The 13,443-nt window shown below is 47.0% G+C and overlaps 15 protein-coding genes across 15 annotated transcripts; 11 read left to right on the top strand and 4 right to left on the bottom strand.

The window, feature by feature from the left end:
* Window positions 1-71: 71 nt before the first annotated feature.
* Window positions 72-401, bottom strand: EHEL_081060 (40S ribosomal protein S25; the record flags this gene model as incomplete). The annotated part of the gene is made up of 1 exon (XM_003887738.1): window positions 72-401. The coding sequence occupies one exon, from the start codon at window positions 399-401 to the stop codon at window positions 72-74; it is 330 nt and encodes a 109-aa protein (XP_003887787.1).
* Window positions 402-525: 124 nt separating this feature from the next.
* On the top strand, window positions 526-972 carry EHEL_081050 (40S ribosomal protein S13; the record flags this gene model as incomplete). The annotated part of the gene is made up of 1 exon (XM_003887737.1): window positions 526-972. The coding sequence occupies one exon, from the start codon at window positions 526-528 to the stop codon at window positions 970-972; it is 447 nt and encodes a 148-aa protein (XP_003887786.1).
* Window positions 973-1,101: 129 nt separating this feature from the next.
* EHEL_081040 (uncharacterized protein) lies at window positions 1,102-1,770 on the top strand (the record flags this gene model as incomplete). The annotated part of the gene is made up of 1 exon (XM_003887736.1): window positions 1,102-1,770. The coding sequence occupies one exon, from the start codon at window positions 1,102-1,104 to the stop codon at window positions 1,768-1,770; it is 669 nt and encodes a 222-aa protein (XP_003887785.1).
* Window positions 1,771-1,907: 137 nt separating this feature from the next.
* EHEL_081030 (40S ribosomal protein S25) lies at window positions 1,908-2,237 on the top strand (the record flags this gene model as incomplete). Its single annotated transcript, XM_003887735.1, has 1 exon — window positions 1,908-2,237. The coding sequence occupies one exon, from the start codon at window positions 1,908-1,910 to the stop codon at window positions 2,235-2,237; it is 330 nt and encodes a 109-aa protein (XP_003887784.1).
* Window positions 2,238-2,310: 73 nt separating this feature from the next.
* On the bottom strand, window positions 2,311-3,251 carry EHEL_081020 (uncharacterized protein; the record flags this gene model as incomplete). The annotated part of the gene is made up of 3 exons (XM_003887734.1): window positions 2,311-2,428; window positions 2,454-2,745; window positions 2,771-3,251. 3 exons carry the CDS (start codon window positions 3,249-3,251, stop codon window positions 2,311-2,313), a joined length of 891 nt encoding a protein of 296 aa, XP_003887783.1.
* Window positions 3,252-3,416: 165 nt separating this feature from the next.
* EHEL_081010 (uncharacterized protein) lies at window positions 3,417-3,755 on the top strand (the record flags this gene model as incomplete). Its single annotated transcript, XM_003887733.1, has 1 exon — window positions 3,417-3,755. The coding sequence occupies one exon, from the start codon at window positions 3,417-3,419 to the stop codon at window positions 3,753-3,755; it is 339 nt and encodes a 112-aa protein (XP_003887782.1).
* A 78-nt stretch (window positions 3,756-3,833) lies between these two features.
* On the bottom strand, window positions 3,834-5,648 carry EHEL_081000 (uncharacterized protein; the record flags this gene model as incomplete). The annotated part of the gene is made up of 1 exon (XM_003887732.1): window positions 3,834-5,648. One exon carries the CDS (start codon window positions 5,646-5,648, stop codon window positions 3,834-3,836), a length of 1,815 nt encoding a protein of 604 aa, XP_003887781.1.
* A 59-nt stretch (window positions 5,649-5,707) lies between these two features.
* On the top strand, window positions 5,708-7,747 carry EHEL_080990 (uncharacterized protein; the record flags this gene model as incomplete). Its single annotated transcript, XM_003887731.1, has 1 exon — window positions 5,708-7,747. One exon carries the CDS (start codon window positions 5,708-5,710, stop codon window positions 7,745-7,747), a length of 2,040 nt encoding a protein of 679 aa, XP_003887780.1.
* A 41-nt stretch (window positions 7,748-7,788) lies between these two features.
* EHEL_080980 (uncharacterized protein) lies at window positions 7,789-8,856 on the top strand (the record flags this gene model as incomplete). The annotated part of the gene is made up of 1 exon (XM_003887730.1): window positions 7,789-8,856. The coding sequence occupies one exon, from the start codon at window positions 7,789-7,791 to the stop codon at window positions 8,854-8,856; it is 1,068 nt and encodes a 355-aa protein (XP_003887779.1).
* A 39-nt stretch (window positions 8,857-8,895) lies between these two features.
* EHEL_080970 (uncharacterized protein) lies at window positions 8,896-9,168 on the bottom strand (the record flags this gene model as incomplete). The annotated part of the gene is made up of 1 exon (XM_003887729.1): window positions 8,896-9,168. One exon carries the CDS (start codon window positions 9,166-9,168, stop codon window positions 8,896-8,898), a length of 273 nt encoding a protein of 90 aa, XP_003887778.1.
* Window positions 9,169-9,220: 52 nt separating this feature from the next.
* EHEL_080960 (uncharacterized protein) lies at window positions 9,221-9,943 on the top strand (the record flags this gene model as incomplete). Its single annotated transcript, XM_003887728.1, has 1 exon — window positions 9,221-9,943. One exon carries the CDS (start codon window positions 9,221-9,223, stop codon window positions 9,941-9,943), a length of 723 nt encoding a protein of 240 aa, XP_003887777.1.
* Window positions 9,944-10,071: 128 nt separating this feature from the next.
* Window positions 10,072-10,941, top strand: EHEL_080950 (heat shock transcription factor; the record flags this gene model as incomplete). The annotated part of the gene is made up of 1 exon (XM_003887727.1): window positions 10,072-10,941. One exon carries the CDS (start codon window positions 10,072-10,074, stop codon window positions 10,939-10,941), a length of 870 nt encoding a protein of 289 aa, XP_003887776.1.
* Window positions 10,942-11,002: 61 nt separating this feature from the next.
* Window positions 11,003-11,902, top strand: EHEL_080940 (uncharacterized protein; the record flags this gene model as incomplete). Its single annotated transcript, XM_003887726.1, has 1 exon — window positions 11,003-11,902. One exon carries the CDS (start codon window positions 11,003-11,005, stop codon window positions 11,900-11,902), a length of 900 nt encoding a protein of 299 aa, XP_003887775.1.
* A 154-nt stretch (window positions 11,903-12,056) lies between these two features.
* On the top strand, window positions 12,057-13,012 carry EHEL_080930 (uncharacterized protein; the record flags this gene model as incomplete). Its single annotated transcript, XM_003887725.1, has 3 exons — window positions 12,057-12,507; window positions 12,531-12,837; window positions 12,862-13,012. The coding sequence occupies 3 exons, from the start codon at window positions 12,057-12,059 to the stop codon at window positions 13,010-13,012; spliced, it is 909 nt and encodes a 302-aa protein (XP_003887774.1).
* Window positions 13,013-13,139: 127 nt separating this feature from the next.
* EHEL_080920 (uncharacterized protein) lies at window positions 13,140-13,400 on the top strand (the record flags this gene model as incomplete). Its single annotated transcript, XM_003887724.1, has 1 exon — window positions 13,140-13,400. The coding sequence occupies one exon, from the start codon at window positions 13,140-13,142 to the stop codon at window positions 13,398-13,400; it is 261 nt and encodes an 86-aa protein (XP_003887773.1).
* Between the last annotated feature and the right edge of the window lie 43 nt (window positions 13,401-13,443).

Raw genomic sequence — 13,443 nt, 5'->3', positions numbered from 1 at the left:
AGAACTTCATCTGTTAAACAGACAAACCGACATTCCCTTCCTCCATAATAAAACAAAACCAAAGACTTTATTCATTGCTCCTGAGTGCTGCGCCCGGCATATATGGTTATCCGGCCATTCCCTCGCACCTTCTCAATCACCCCCTCAGAACTCAGGTGCTCAAGTATCTTCTCAGCAACCCCGAGATTCAGATTGTGCTTGCTCCCAACAGCATACCGCGTCACAACACTCGCACGCCCAACATCCTTGCGCACCTTCGACAGAACATCCTCGCTCACAGTCACAGCCCTGTGCACCTCCTCCTTCTTCTTTCCGTCTCCCCACTTCTTCTTGTCCTTCCTTGTCCCGGACATAGCCTTGAGCGCCTTTTTCTCCTTCGACTCCTGGATCTTCTTGGCCATTTGGGAGGATAATTTTTTGCTCCTCAAATCACAGCCCACCCGCAGCAAAATACCCCTTCTCAGTCTGCTACTCCGGGCCACAGAATGCATATCAGAATCAGAAAAATTTGCCCTCAATCTGAAAATGGCAAAGATGCATTCTAGCGGAAGAGGGCGCTCTGAAAGCGTTAAACCATACGACACTGCATTCCCGACATGGCTGACAAAGTCGGTTGACGAGATCAAGGCCGATGTGGTCCAGATGGGGAACAAGGGGGTTCCTGCACCTGAAATAGGGAAGAGGCTGAGGGACGAGTATGGAGTTGGAAATGCAAGGGACGTCCTTGGGTGTGACATCACGAAGTTTCTGGAGAAGAATGGGGTAGTTCCGAAGATCCCCTTTGACCTTGAGTCTCTTGTCCGCCGTGCGAACACGCTCCGAAGCCATCTGAACATCTACAGGAAGGACAACTCTGCAAAGTACAGGCTTATCCTTGTCTCATCCCGGATGTATCGTGTTGCAAGATACTACAAGCGCACAATGAGGATTCCTGGGAACTGGAAGCCAAAGCTCGTTGAACTCATTAAATGACTTAGTTGAAATTCAAGCGTTGTTTCGGGGATTGAGTGCCCGCATATCTTTTGACATCTAATTCCAATAATCTAATAAATGATTCTATCCGTGGAGAGAGATATATTTTATGAAAAACAAAGCCCATGAATGTATGAGGAGCTCCTGAACTTTCTGCTGGCGAGGAAGAAGAGGCTGTTGTCTGAGGAGGAAGCGGATAGGCTCATGAAGCTGATTGCACAGTCGATGGAGATTGAGGATGGACAGGGAAAGAAGGAGGACAACACTGCATTGATAAAGAAGATTCTTGATAATGTTGATGTTGAGGGGACGGCTTCTGAGGATGGCGAGAGCCTGGACGATGCTATAGAGGACTTGTTTTTCAACGACTACAGCGATGAAGACTACAGTGACGATGTCATGGATTTGAGCGAGTCTGAGTACGGCAGAGAGACATTGTCTGAGATGAAGTTCCAAAGGGGGGTGTTCAAAACCAGGAGTGAGAGGGACGAGGTTTCTGACCTTCCGAAGAGGAGGATAGGGATAAAGGCTAAGAAGAGCGAGAGGGAGGAGGAGAACGGAGACTGTGGGATGATTGGCAAAGGCGTGGATGTTGAGGGGGATATCAACGAGGACACGAAGATTTTGGAGGCAAAGAGCTTCAAGCTTCCTGGGTTTGATGCAAAGGGAGAAGGGGATGGGAAGGAATTTGGTTTGCCGGAGCCCTGCGAGTTTGAGTTTGAGCTTGGAGACCTGAAGAGGGTGGACAATAGTGGCCCTGGAGTGAAGTTTTTTGATGAGGATGGGAAAGAGCTCTGAGGAAGCTTGGATGTAGAGTAATGATGGCTGTTTTATTATGGAGTGGATAAGTTTTATTAAAGTAGCAAGTTCTCTAAGTTTGTGTTTTTACTGTGCGGGTGGGCTGTGATTTGAGGAGCAAAAAATTATCCTCCCAAATGGCCAAGAAGATCCAGGAGTCGAAGGAGAAAAAGGCGCTCAAGGCTATGTCCGGGACAAGGAAGGACAAGAAGAAGTGGGGAGACGGAAAGAAGAAGGAGGAGGTGCACAGGGCTGTGACTGTGAGCGAGGATGTTCTGTCGAAGGTGCGCAAGGATGTTGGGCGTGCGAGTGTTGTGACGCGGTATGCTGTTGGGAGCAAGCACAATCTGAATCTCGGGGTTGCTGAGAAGATACTTGAGCACCTGAGTTCTGAGGGGGTGATTGAGAAGGTGCGAGGGAATGGCCGGATAACCATATATGCCGGGCGCAGCACTCAGGAGCAATGAATAAAGTCTTTGGTTTTGTTTTATTATCCTACAGCTAATCCATCGGTATCATGTAGTAAGCTTCTTCCTAACACTAAGAGCCCCAAAGTAGTAGTTTTTCAGTCCCTTGCCGAACGTTTGATAATCTCTCAGTGCTCCGATGAAAAAGATGAACATTGTAATTGCATAGAACATTACCTCTGGGATAGACCCTCTAAAATTAAAAACTTCACTTACTTTCTTATATGTCCTTTATCTGAAGAAGATAGAGAAATGTAAGTTGTTATATATGCCACACTAGCCAGGGTACAGACACCAGAAACTACAAGAAGAAACTTTCTCTGGAATGCATATTCCTCATTCAAAAAGATACTTGACAGAAGAAGTACAAAGATCTGTGTCCCTGTTATAAAAAAATAAAGATCCTTATGATCTCTGATGCTTACATTAAAACTTGCCACTTCTCCACACAAGAATATCACCATGAACCTCCTGATTGCGTTAAATTGTTCTCTTCTCTTAAATGCATCTAAAATTATTATATTTTCACTTACTGTTAATGTCTGGATCAGCTCCAACTTTCTTGAAGTTTGCCCACATAAAATCGCTTTTAAGCCTTCTGTATATAATCGGGAGGAGAAGGAATTCTCCAATAATGATCCCTATGTATACATAGATGTATGAAAGTGCTAATTTCTTGTTCCTCCCCTGTTCTTCAAAATAAACCTTGTCTGTACGTTCTGCATTAATCAATAATGTAGTTGTAATGGTCAAAGTATATGCAAGGACAGGAATGTACAGTAAGTATTGGAACAAGATCTTTCGGTAGATTATGTCACACAGGAATATGAATTGCAGTATGTTTGTTATGTCCAGGAATATCACAAATACTTTGAATGTTCTTGTTTGCCTGCGGAGTGAAAAGTAAGGACCCCCTATTAAAGCAAGGCCTATCATCACCGTTCTCAGCATAAAGAAGAAGAATGCAAGCTTTGTGTAACTAATGTTTTTTTCTGGCTCAGCTTGGCTTTCCATAAAAAAGCCTTGTATTGTTTGTTTTTTACTATTTTGTTTGATAGGTATTAATTTAACAGCTTTATCACTAATGATATTAAGATTTTAGATTTTAAAATTAGCCTCGGACCCAGTTCTAGACTTTTCACAGTTCCAGAATCAAATGTTTAGACCCATGCCCTTCTTATGGAAAGGAACGACTATCTAAAGCTGGAGAAGGCAATAAGGGACGGAGAGAGCCTCGAGAGCCTGTCTGTCCTCAGAATGGTGTTGGACAGCGTTGTGAACGACATTTCGCAGTCGTGTCCCAAGGACGACCTGGAGCTCCTGTCTGAGTCTATCCAGCACCAGAGGCACGTTTACGAAAGGGCTGTCTCCCTGTATGAAGGAATGCAAGCAGAGGGCACAGAAAAAGACGGGCTGATAAGATGCCTCGAGGACTTCAACCGGTCGCTGGAAGAGTACTATGCATTTTCTGGAAGGCTGAAGAGCCAGAAGGCCGGGGAGGAGGAAGGTAAGCTGTAGTATAGAATTCCGCCAATAAACCCTTAATGTTTATTATGCCAGTTTTGGAAAGACCTTGTTATCTATCAGAGGAGGACATCAGAGATTTACAAGTGCTTCCTCGACAGACCTCGACACCACGCCGATGTCCTTCCTAAGGTCATATGCTTTGCTCTTGCCTTCGCATTGAACCAGGCACTCAAATCCGTTTCTTATATTGACAGCAACCTCGTGCTTGGTGCACCTCGCCACATCCAGCGCCAGTATCCTGACAAGAACCCCTTCCTCATTGAGATGGCACTCAACTTCGTGGTGTCTCTTTATTTCTTCTACCTCTTTGTGTATGCTAGACGCCACTGCTGATACAGACGCAATGCCTCTAATGCCCTCAAAAAAGCCAAGCCCTATTCCTCCAAAGTACCTTCCAAAGTAGTGGTACAGAAGCCCTGGCCCTTTCATGTCGCAGAGCGGGACACCCTCAACAGAGCTTATCACAAAGCCTTCTTCCAAACATATCCTGAGTCTGTATCCCGGCAGCTTCAGCCTAACCTCAGAAGCATCAACCCTACACATCTCTACCCCAAAGACAGCACACATCGTTCGGAACTCCTGCCTTGCCTCCTTCAGCTGCCCCTCAGTTACGTTCTGGGCCTTCAGCGTCTTCTCAAGCTCCTCGACCTCGCCCTCAATCTTCTCCAGCGCCTCCCTCAGCATACGCTTCTCAGCCTGCTTCCTTGTTCTCTCCTCCTCAAGCTCTCTCACTTCCTTCCTAGCATTTTCAATTGCATCCTCCTGTTCATTTATCAGCGCCTTCAATTCAGAGATCTTTTGGTGCTTGCCCTCTCCGTCCCCTCCAACCCTGCTCTTTATCCGACTTATGTGCTCCTCCATCTTCTCGTTGCAGCCTCTCTTCTCCTCAGCAAGTTCAGAGACCTCTCTCAGCCTCTCAGACAGGCTGTTGTACTCCTTAGCAAGGCTGTTTCTCCTGTCAGTCACCTCCTTGTTGAATTCAACCTCCTTCTCCTTCCTAAGCTCGTACCACTCAATCTTCGCCCTCATCCTACACTCCGTCTTCAGGCTCCTAAGCTGGCTGGAGGCATCCTCTCTTTCAAAAACAGTCCCAGAAATGCTGAAGTCCCTCTCAAGCTCGCCGTTTATCTTTTCCTGCCGGGCCATCCTCTCCTCAAGCTCAGAGCTGAACTCAAGGAAAAAACGTGTCCTCGGCTCTAGAAAGCTCTCGTAAAACTTCTCCTGCCTGGGGTGCACCTCATTCAGAGACTTCGACATCGTGTCTCTTCTTGTGTTCGACACCACAAGGCTGTCGAGAAACCGGATCCCCTTCGAAACCAGCAGCTCAGAAACATTTACAGCCTCTTTCTTGGCCTGCGGAATAATCTTCCTAAGATCCTGGGTGTTTATAATCTCTTCCACATTAACCGTCTCGTTGCTAATTAGAGTGTCTTCAAACACCTCGTCCTCGTTTTTCAGGGCATCTTCTCTCCATACAGTATCCTCCTTGCCGTCCCCTCTCTTCATATCTTTCTCCTCTTCATATTCCCCGGGAATCTCTATCTGCGTACAGCTCCCCTCCTCCTCGAGGAAACCTTTCTCCATTCCCCCCTCATTACAAACATTCTCCTTCGTGGCAATCCCGTCCTTGGTGCTGCAGCTGCTCGCACATTCATCCATCAGATCATCAAGCCCCGTGCTGAGGAAGTTCTCCCTTGCACCGTTCTGCTGCTCCCCCGTCCGAAGGTGGTCTACAGTCAGCTCCACAGAAATCTCATCCTCGCTCATCATTCCCGAATCAGCACCTTTGCCACCCTTGTTCTCCTCCTCGGGGTATATGTATGTCACTTGAGGCTCAGGTGCAAACGAGACCCTCTTCTTCTTCGTGTCTTTCTTCTCGTCCATCCTGTAAGTTTTTATGCCCCAGGCCCGATTTATTTTTCTTTGCTTGTTGCTGTGCCTGCATGGGAGGAAGAAGAAAGCTCTTTGACATAAGAAGTCTGTTTGGGCAGGATGCCACACCTGAACATGACAGCGAAGAGGACGAGGTGTACAGGGCCATAGAGGAGAAAAGGAGGAGGAAAAGGGCTGGGCCTGTGGAGAGGATACTTTCTCAGGAGGATGTTCTGATTCTCGAGAAGATGGACATCGAGGAGGTTGTGCCCAGGAGCCTCCGCTCGATGGAAAGTGTAGAGGAGGGGGCGGAAGACTCCGAGCCGGCCAGGGACAACGACAGGTGGAAGATCCATGTCCTAAGGGATTTGCTGAGGAAGAATCGTTTGAATGTGGATGCTCGGATTAGGCTCAGCCGGCTCCTGGAAGAGGAAGAGGGTGCAGAGGTGTTGCTTGAAGGCCGGGACATCAAGGACATGATGCTATGGAAGGAGATCATTGAGAGGTGCTATGTGCCCGAGATGGTTGATGAGGCACTAGAGGTTGTGGACGGAGACGAAGACTTCTATGTACACCTATTTCTGAAGAGCAAGGATGTTAGGGTGCTGAAGGCTGGAGTCAGGAAGTATCCCAGGAGCACTGAGCTGAGGAAGATGGTGTTTGAGGGCCTGGAAGCCGTTTCTGAGAAGCAGATGTTTCTGTATGACTCCATAGTTGAGACCAAGGAGGAGGAGCTGGTGGACATGTTTACCAGGACGAATCCCAGCAGAGAGCTTGCAGTATCACTGTACAAAAGACTCAAAGCCCAGGACACGTATTTCGACCAGTTGATAGTCTACCTGCTAGGGGATGGAGACGATTCCTGGGTGATTGAGGATATGCTTAGGCTGGGATTGGAGAGGGTCCTCTGGATTCTTCGGAAGGGAAAGAGGAAACTTGATCTTCCGTCTCTGGTTCTTGCTAGGAGCGATGTTCTTCTGTACCTAGGAAAGATAGAGGTGGAGCCGATGACCAGCCTTCCCTCTGACCTCTGGTCCCTGTTTGTTTCGATGAGTACCCAGAGGCTCCATGACGACGAAACGTTTATTTGCTGCTACAACATTGCAAAGCAGCACCTTCTTGATGCCGAGTTTATAGACAGGTTTTTTGTGATGGCGCCTCGGCGGTACTTTGTGGATCTTATGAAGGCCAAGGAGCTATGGAAGCTGTTTACGATGGGCAAGGATATTGTGTGTTTCCGGAAAGCAGAAAGGGTTCTTGAAGGAGGAATAAGAGAGTACGGGAAGGAGAAGAAGCTGTTTATACTTGCCAGGTCGAAGATCTACTATGCAGCGCGGGAGTACCATCGAAGCTATTTGGTGATTCCTGGAAGAATGAGAACAATAAGGAAGTATGTGATACTGTCGCAGATAGACCTGGAAAGGGCCTTTTCTGAGCTGGGAAAGGATCTGTTTAGCTATAAGCACTGGCTGCTGTATGCGGAGCTGGCAGAGAAGAAAGGGATGGATGCCCAGGAGATATACGAAGAATGCATGGCAAGATATCCGGAGAACTTCAAGGTTGCTGTTGGGTACATAAGGTATCTGAAAGGGAGGGACATGGAGAAGGGGCTAGAGGTGAGTGCGAGGCTGACGAAAAGATTTGGATGTGAGGAGTGGCTATGGTTTGAGAGGTTTGTGATGTCCAGGAAGCTGGGGAAGATTTCTCTGCCCATCCTTTACAACTCTCGGAAGCATGTGAAGTCTGAACTGATTGATTCTGAGATAAGATACTATGAAAACAAAGATGTTCCTGAAGGGAATAAGTATTTTGGATATCAGGTGTATAAGAGGGTAAGAAAGAAGGAGTGCAACGTGAATGGGATGTGCAGGGGCTGCGTTACAAGGATGAAGGGATATTACAGAGAAAGGATAATGAGGGAACAAGACAATGGAGACAACTACATACTGTACTGCTGTGTGAGTGGGGAGGTTGACGAAGAGATCAGGAGGATGGTTGAGTTTTTTGATCCTCGGGGAGGGGACTACTGGGTTAGGGTCAGGAACGTTGTGGACCTTGCAAAGCGGTTTGAGGCAGGGTGCAGGATGATAGACTTTGACTTTCTGAGGTAGGACTGTGAGAAACGTATGTAAGTAAAGGTTTTTATCCCTTGATGGAATTACTGAGGGAATTTATGGAGGAATGGAGGGATGCGGTTGCGGCTATGAAGAAGAGGGTGATGTGCGAGGAGATTGAAGGCGGAAGCTGGTGTATGGGGGGAGTTTCTGGGAAGGCAATGGTCTGTCCGAAGGAGGTAAGCGGCGGCATGGACAAGGAAAACGATGAAGGGTTCTGCTGTGATGAGGACTTTGAGGGAGCGTTTGACCAGGAAAGCCTGATTCCCGGACACATTCCGATTATAAAGAGCCGGGATGTGGCTATGGAAGATCCCACCTCCCCCTCTGCCAAGAAGGATGCAAAGGATCCACGGCCGATGTCGTCTGGGACGGATGTAAGCAGAGAGAACAGCCATGGCTACAAAGAGGTGGTTTTCAAGGAAGAGCCAAATGCGGTAGACCTATGCACCTTGGAGTCTTATAGAGGAACCAAGCTTAGGAATCCTTCTGTGGTTAAGGATCCTGCCGAAGGAAAAGACGGGACTGAGCTGCCTTTGAAGGATGCAGGGGCTTTGAGGGATGCGGAGAAGGCCTTGGCTGAGAACACGGGCAAGGACAACAAAAGCCTTAGTGCAAATGCCAAGCTGAATGCAGCATTGATGCAGTTGAAGAAAAGATGTCTTAACAAAGTGGATGAGTCTGTGTGTGCCAAAGACGAGAAAGAGAGCGCGATGGGGCTGCATAGGGTTGAGCCCCAGCCCTTTGGTGTGAAGAGCCAGGAGCCCGAGTCCATGAAAAGATTCAATGGAAGCAATCTCTACAAGCAGGCAATAGACTATCAGCTTCTCAGGTCTGCAGGAAAGGTTCCTCAGCATGTGTACAAGCCGAAGACAAAGATACCACGAGTGGATGAGGACGACGTTATTCTGGACCCCGACTTTGTTGTCCCGGACTTTGCTAAGGATCCTGCAATAAACTTCAAGGTGAAGATGCAAGACCACAGAGTCCTCGAGAGATACTTTTCGAACGGGCATGAGATTGACGTGGAGAGATTGTTCCCTCATGTGAAGAATGTGTCGAATAACAGTCCTAACAAATGGCCGACAAAGAGCAGCGGGGAATGATGGCCTGTACTTATCTTATTAAACGGTGTCCATGGAGATTTATTGAATAAGAACGGGGCATCTGTCATGATTTTTCTGCAGAAGCCAGCATTCTCTGCAGCAGTAGGCATTGTTTTTTGGATCCTTAAGCTTGCAGACGATACATTTGTCCCTGTAGGCTGAATGGAAGCATGTGGAGCAGATGTAGACTTTTTTTTGTGATGTGCCTGCGTCGAGGCCACAGATGTAGCACTTTCCTGAGCACTTGTCGCACATCATGGCGATGTCCCCTGTGGAGATCTTGCCACACCTTAGTTTCATGTGAAGATACATCTATTTAGATGGCATCCACTCTGTAAATTCTTGAAATTTTTTTGGCCTGAAAATGGAGAGGGCTCTGGATAAGCCTGACGGGGCTAATTCTGGGACGGATGATTTGAATGGAGCGGAGCCCTTTGGAAGGGGGGATTTGAATAGCTCTGATGCAGGAGACGTGCTGCGCACAAAGGAAGCCCCTGAACCCCATAACATTGTGAGGACGAAGGGGGTTCGCGGGCCCTATAAAAAGGCCAAAAAGGTTGAGGAGGGAGGGTATGGGTACTTGTATGGCAATCTGTATGAGCAAGCGCAAGCCCGCAGGCAGAAGATCCTGGGGTTTCTGCAGAAGGATCTATTCCAGATAGGAAGGCCTGATTTGAGGAGATTTATGAACATCAACCATGCGTATGAATGCCTTCTCCCATACCACATATTTGGATTTGACCTGTACGAGGACATGCTATTTATGAGCTGCAAAGAGGTGTCTGGGGCCCTAGACTTGGTAGGCGAGATGGCGGAGCTGATGAAGGAGGTGGGTGCCCTTGAGGGGAGGCCTGTGGCGACTGAGGAGACGCTAGTCTGCGAGTTGCTGCTGTACTACCAGCAGAGGTACATAAGCACCATGTATGGAGACGGGAAGAAGCAAAGGATCCAGAGAAGATACAGGCAGCAGCTGAGCAAAAGAAACACCATATTCAGGCTGAAGATCGGGATCCGGGCGCAGAGGGAGAACGACGTGAATGTAAGGAACGGAAGGCTATACTTTAAGAGGTGTGGGGGAAGTACCTAGCCTGCGAAATAAATGTTTATTCTTTTTCGGGGTGTGTTTCCCGATATGGAAGTGGGATTATCTTTTAATATAGCTTAATTGATGTAAGTGTTATTGACGAGATAAGGTTTAGCCTTACGATGGGGCCCATGAAGCTGACTACGGGGTCTGAGTTTGTTGTGAAGCTTTTCCAGATGCTTGAGGAGCCTGAGAACTATCCATACATATCGTGGGCCTTGGATGGAAGAAGCTTCATCATATCGAACACACAGGACTTTTCTGAGTTTGTGCTTGAGAAACACTTTAGACACAAGAACTGGAGCTCTTTTGTCAGGCAACTCAATAAGTACGACTTTTACAAGGTACGAAGGGATGGAGAAAGGATAGGGGAGAGGGGGCGATGGGAGTACAAGAACAAGTATTTCCAGCGGGGAAGGCCTGAGCTGCTTGCGAAGATTAGGAGAAAGAAAGCGCCAAGCGAAGGGAACGGGCCTGGGAATACGAGTCCGAGGCAGATTGAGAGTGGGATGGTCTACCAGTCGCACGTGCTGAATGCGGTCCGGACTATTTCAAAGTATCTTCAAGCTGTTGTTGAGGATATTAATGAGATAAAGAAGTACATATATTATGAGAGGATGAGGATTGCCTGCAAGACCAATGTCCTGTTTGTTAAGGGGGACGTTCCTGGATCTGAGTGGATATGCAGTTCGCTGAAGATCCCAAACTACTCCTTGACCATTGTGGAGGAGGGTGCCGATGTGAGGAGTGTTATGAGGTGGAGGTACGATGTGGTCGTATTGTATGCTAACACCTCTGAATGCAGCAGGGTGGTGAGCCGAATAAGAAACGAAGATGCAGATGTTCCCATTGTTTTGGTTGTTGACGAGGAATTTAAAGGCGAGTATGCGAATATTTTGGGGATCAGGGTGTCGGAGGCTCTTCTGATGCCTATTGACCCGAAGGACTTGGTTGATGCTGTGAATAGGCATGGGGGCCATAGAAGTTTAGAAAAAGGCTAGTGGAGAGTCTTTGTTTAGTGTATAGCTTAAAGTGATTAAATTACATGTGGAGTGAGTGTACATGACTTTGAGGTCTTTCTTTGAGGATGAAGAGGTGTCTTCTTTACTTGGTGTGGTTCTAAGGGGGAGCCTGGGCAGAGGGAGGAAGAGGTTGATAGAAAAGATCAAGATCTGCAGGATTGTGGAAATCATGGTGAGTTCCGTGGCTGTGTGCGACCTAAGGACTAGCTCGATGCTGCTTAGGGCCATAGCAAGGGTTTACGAAGGCAAGGTGAGGATTTGCCTACTTGAAGTCCGACTGCTTGTAAGGACCTTGAGTGTCACGAAGAAGAGGGAGAAGGGCAAGAGGACGAAGGGAAGAAATATGCTTTCGATGGACACGGAGCACGTTTCAAGCATATACGGCTCTGAGTTTGGTGATTGGCATTATATGGACAGCATGGGGGCTAGCTGCAGCGAGACTCTTGGGCTTATGGATGTGTATGTTAGGCAGCCAAAAAGACGTTTTAAAGATATTACTGACAGGGCAACGGTGCTCGATATTTCTAGGATGATTGTTTTTAGAGCACCTGAAAACGAAATTGTGGCCCTGGGTCCTGGGCCTTCGGGGGAGTGCTTTGTGCTTGCCGAGGCCAGAAAGGTAAGGCCTGCCCCTCAAAGCATCGGGATTGAGTACAGTGAGATGTCGACATTGGGATCGATAGAAAGGCCACGTAATGCTTCTGTGCACACTAGTAGAGAAAGCACCTCAAGCAGTGATTCTGATGAGAAGATAGCAGACTTCTCATTGGATGAGAGATTTGACAAATACATTGCGGGAAGTAGGAGGGGAAGGGCAAAGGCATTCTATTTCGTACTTGAGATGTGTTCAAGGGGCGTTTTTGCAGCGGTGCAGAAGCAGGCATATGGAGACATTGTGCTTGTTAAACCTCGGGGCGATTTTGGGGAAGTATTTGATTGAGCCGGCCCATTCCATTTAATTTATCACGACTATATTGATCATAAATTCAGATGAATTAGGGCGAGATTACTTTACAGATATGGTAGATTCATTTAAGTGTATTGCTGATATGGAATTATAACAAACATATCTCTTATTAGGTACTACCCATTAAATGAACTCATTTAGAAGAGAAGAGTTACTTGGAAAGGGAGAGAAGCTGTCATTTACATACTTGCTTCTTAGGCTGTTTGTCATTGGGATTGGCTTCTACCGGAAGAACCTCATTGGGAGCACGATGACCATAATCAGGCCGATGTGCTTGTCGCTTTCCCTTACAAACATCTACATGTTCATTTACCTTGAAAATGCAATATCGCGAAAGAACCTTGAGCAATGCAAGGCATATTGGTTTATTATTGTGATGGCGTCTCTGGAGGCGTCTGTGGTTGTGGAGACTATTTTCAAGTTTGGAGAAAAGGACTTGGAAACCATACTTTTTTCTATTGTGTATCTGGGACTTTGCCTTTGCGAATTCACCAACATTCATTCTATATGCAGGGAGTTTGGGGACATGTTTGAACTGTTTTACTTCAGGCATGGAGGAGCAAGTACCAAGATGAAAAGTAAGTGATAGGTGTAATTTAAGTTGCATATAAAACAAGGGCCCGATATGATGCAGCAAAGTTTCTGATGATTTTGGCGACTATCCAGGGGGTGTATCTTCAGATAGAGGGGTTGAAGCACTGTGTTGACGACAGTGTGGGGATAGCCCATATAATAGTCGACCACCTAATTGAGGTCATCACGCTTTTCCTGATGCTTGTCCGGCAGAACGAGGAAGACGAGGAGCAGAGAATGGCTCTAATCATGACGGTTGTGATAAACATTATATATTCGATGCACTTAATTGACAAATATAGTAGCAACAAAAAGATATGCTACGACTTGAAAAGGTAAGTGAGGGCCCGTAATTTTAGGTTTTTTATTATCAGAAACTACTTTGAAGCAGCAATCAACATTGTTTTCTTGTACTACTCGATCATGGACTACAGATACTTTGGATTTGGCCTCAAGGAGGTGTTTTTCCCTACAAATAGAAGAAGAAGGCCGTTGAGCATGAGGATTTAAGGATGTTTGACATGAAAGAATAAATGCAGAACCTTCTACACCTTTTAGGCTCCACAGAGTATCTCGAGCTGTGCTGCGAACTTCCCTCCAAAACAAAATTATTAGACAAAGAGAGGAATCCCTGAATATGAGATGTGAAAGGCCGGATGCAGCAGGGTTTGATAGCCCGACGGACAAGGAGAACTACAATCCGCACATCAAGGAGTTTACGCCCACGAAGACGAAGCAGAGGAAAAGGTACACTGCGCTGAAGGAGATCGCTGAGAAATCAAGAAGGCCGGTGCAGGAGGCGAGCAAGGCATCCCAAGAGGATGAGACTGAGATGGACCTTTTATTTTCGTCGTTTCCAAGGTCGCCGTTCAAATCAAAGAATATTAGAGAGCTATGAAGCCTTGTGTGCAAGGTATGGTAGCGTTTTGACCCTTATTATT

The sequence above is a fragment of the Encephalitozoon hellem genome, chromosome VIII, assembly GCF_000277815.2.
Source record: "Encephalitozoon hellem ATCC 50504 chromosome VIII, complete sequence".
NCBI lineage: Eukaryota > Fungi > Microsporidia > Unikaryonidae > Encephalitozoon > Encephalitozoon hellem.
This window is presented reverse-complemented; position numbering and strand designations above follow the sequence as displayed.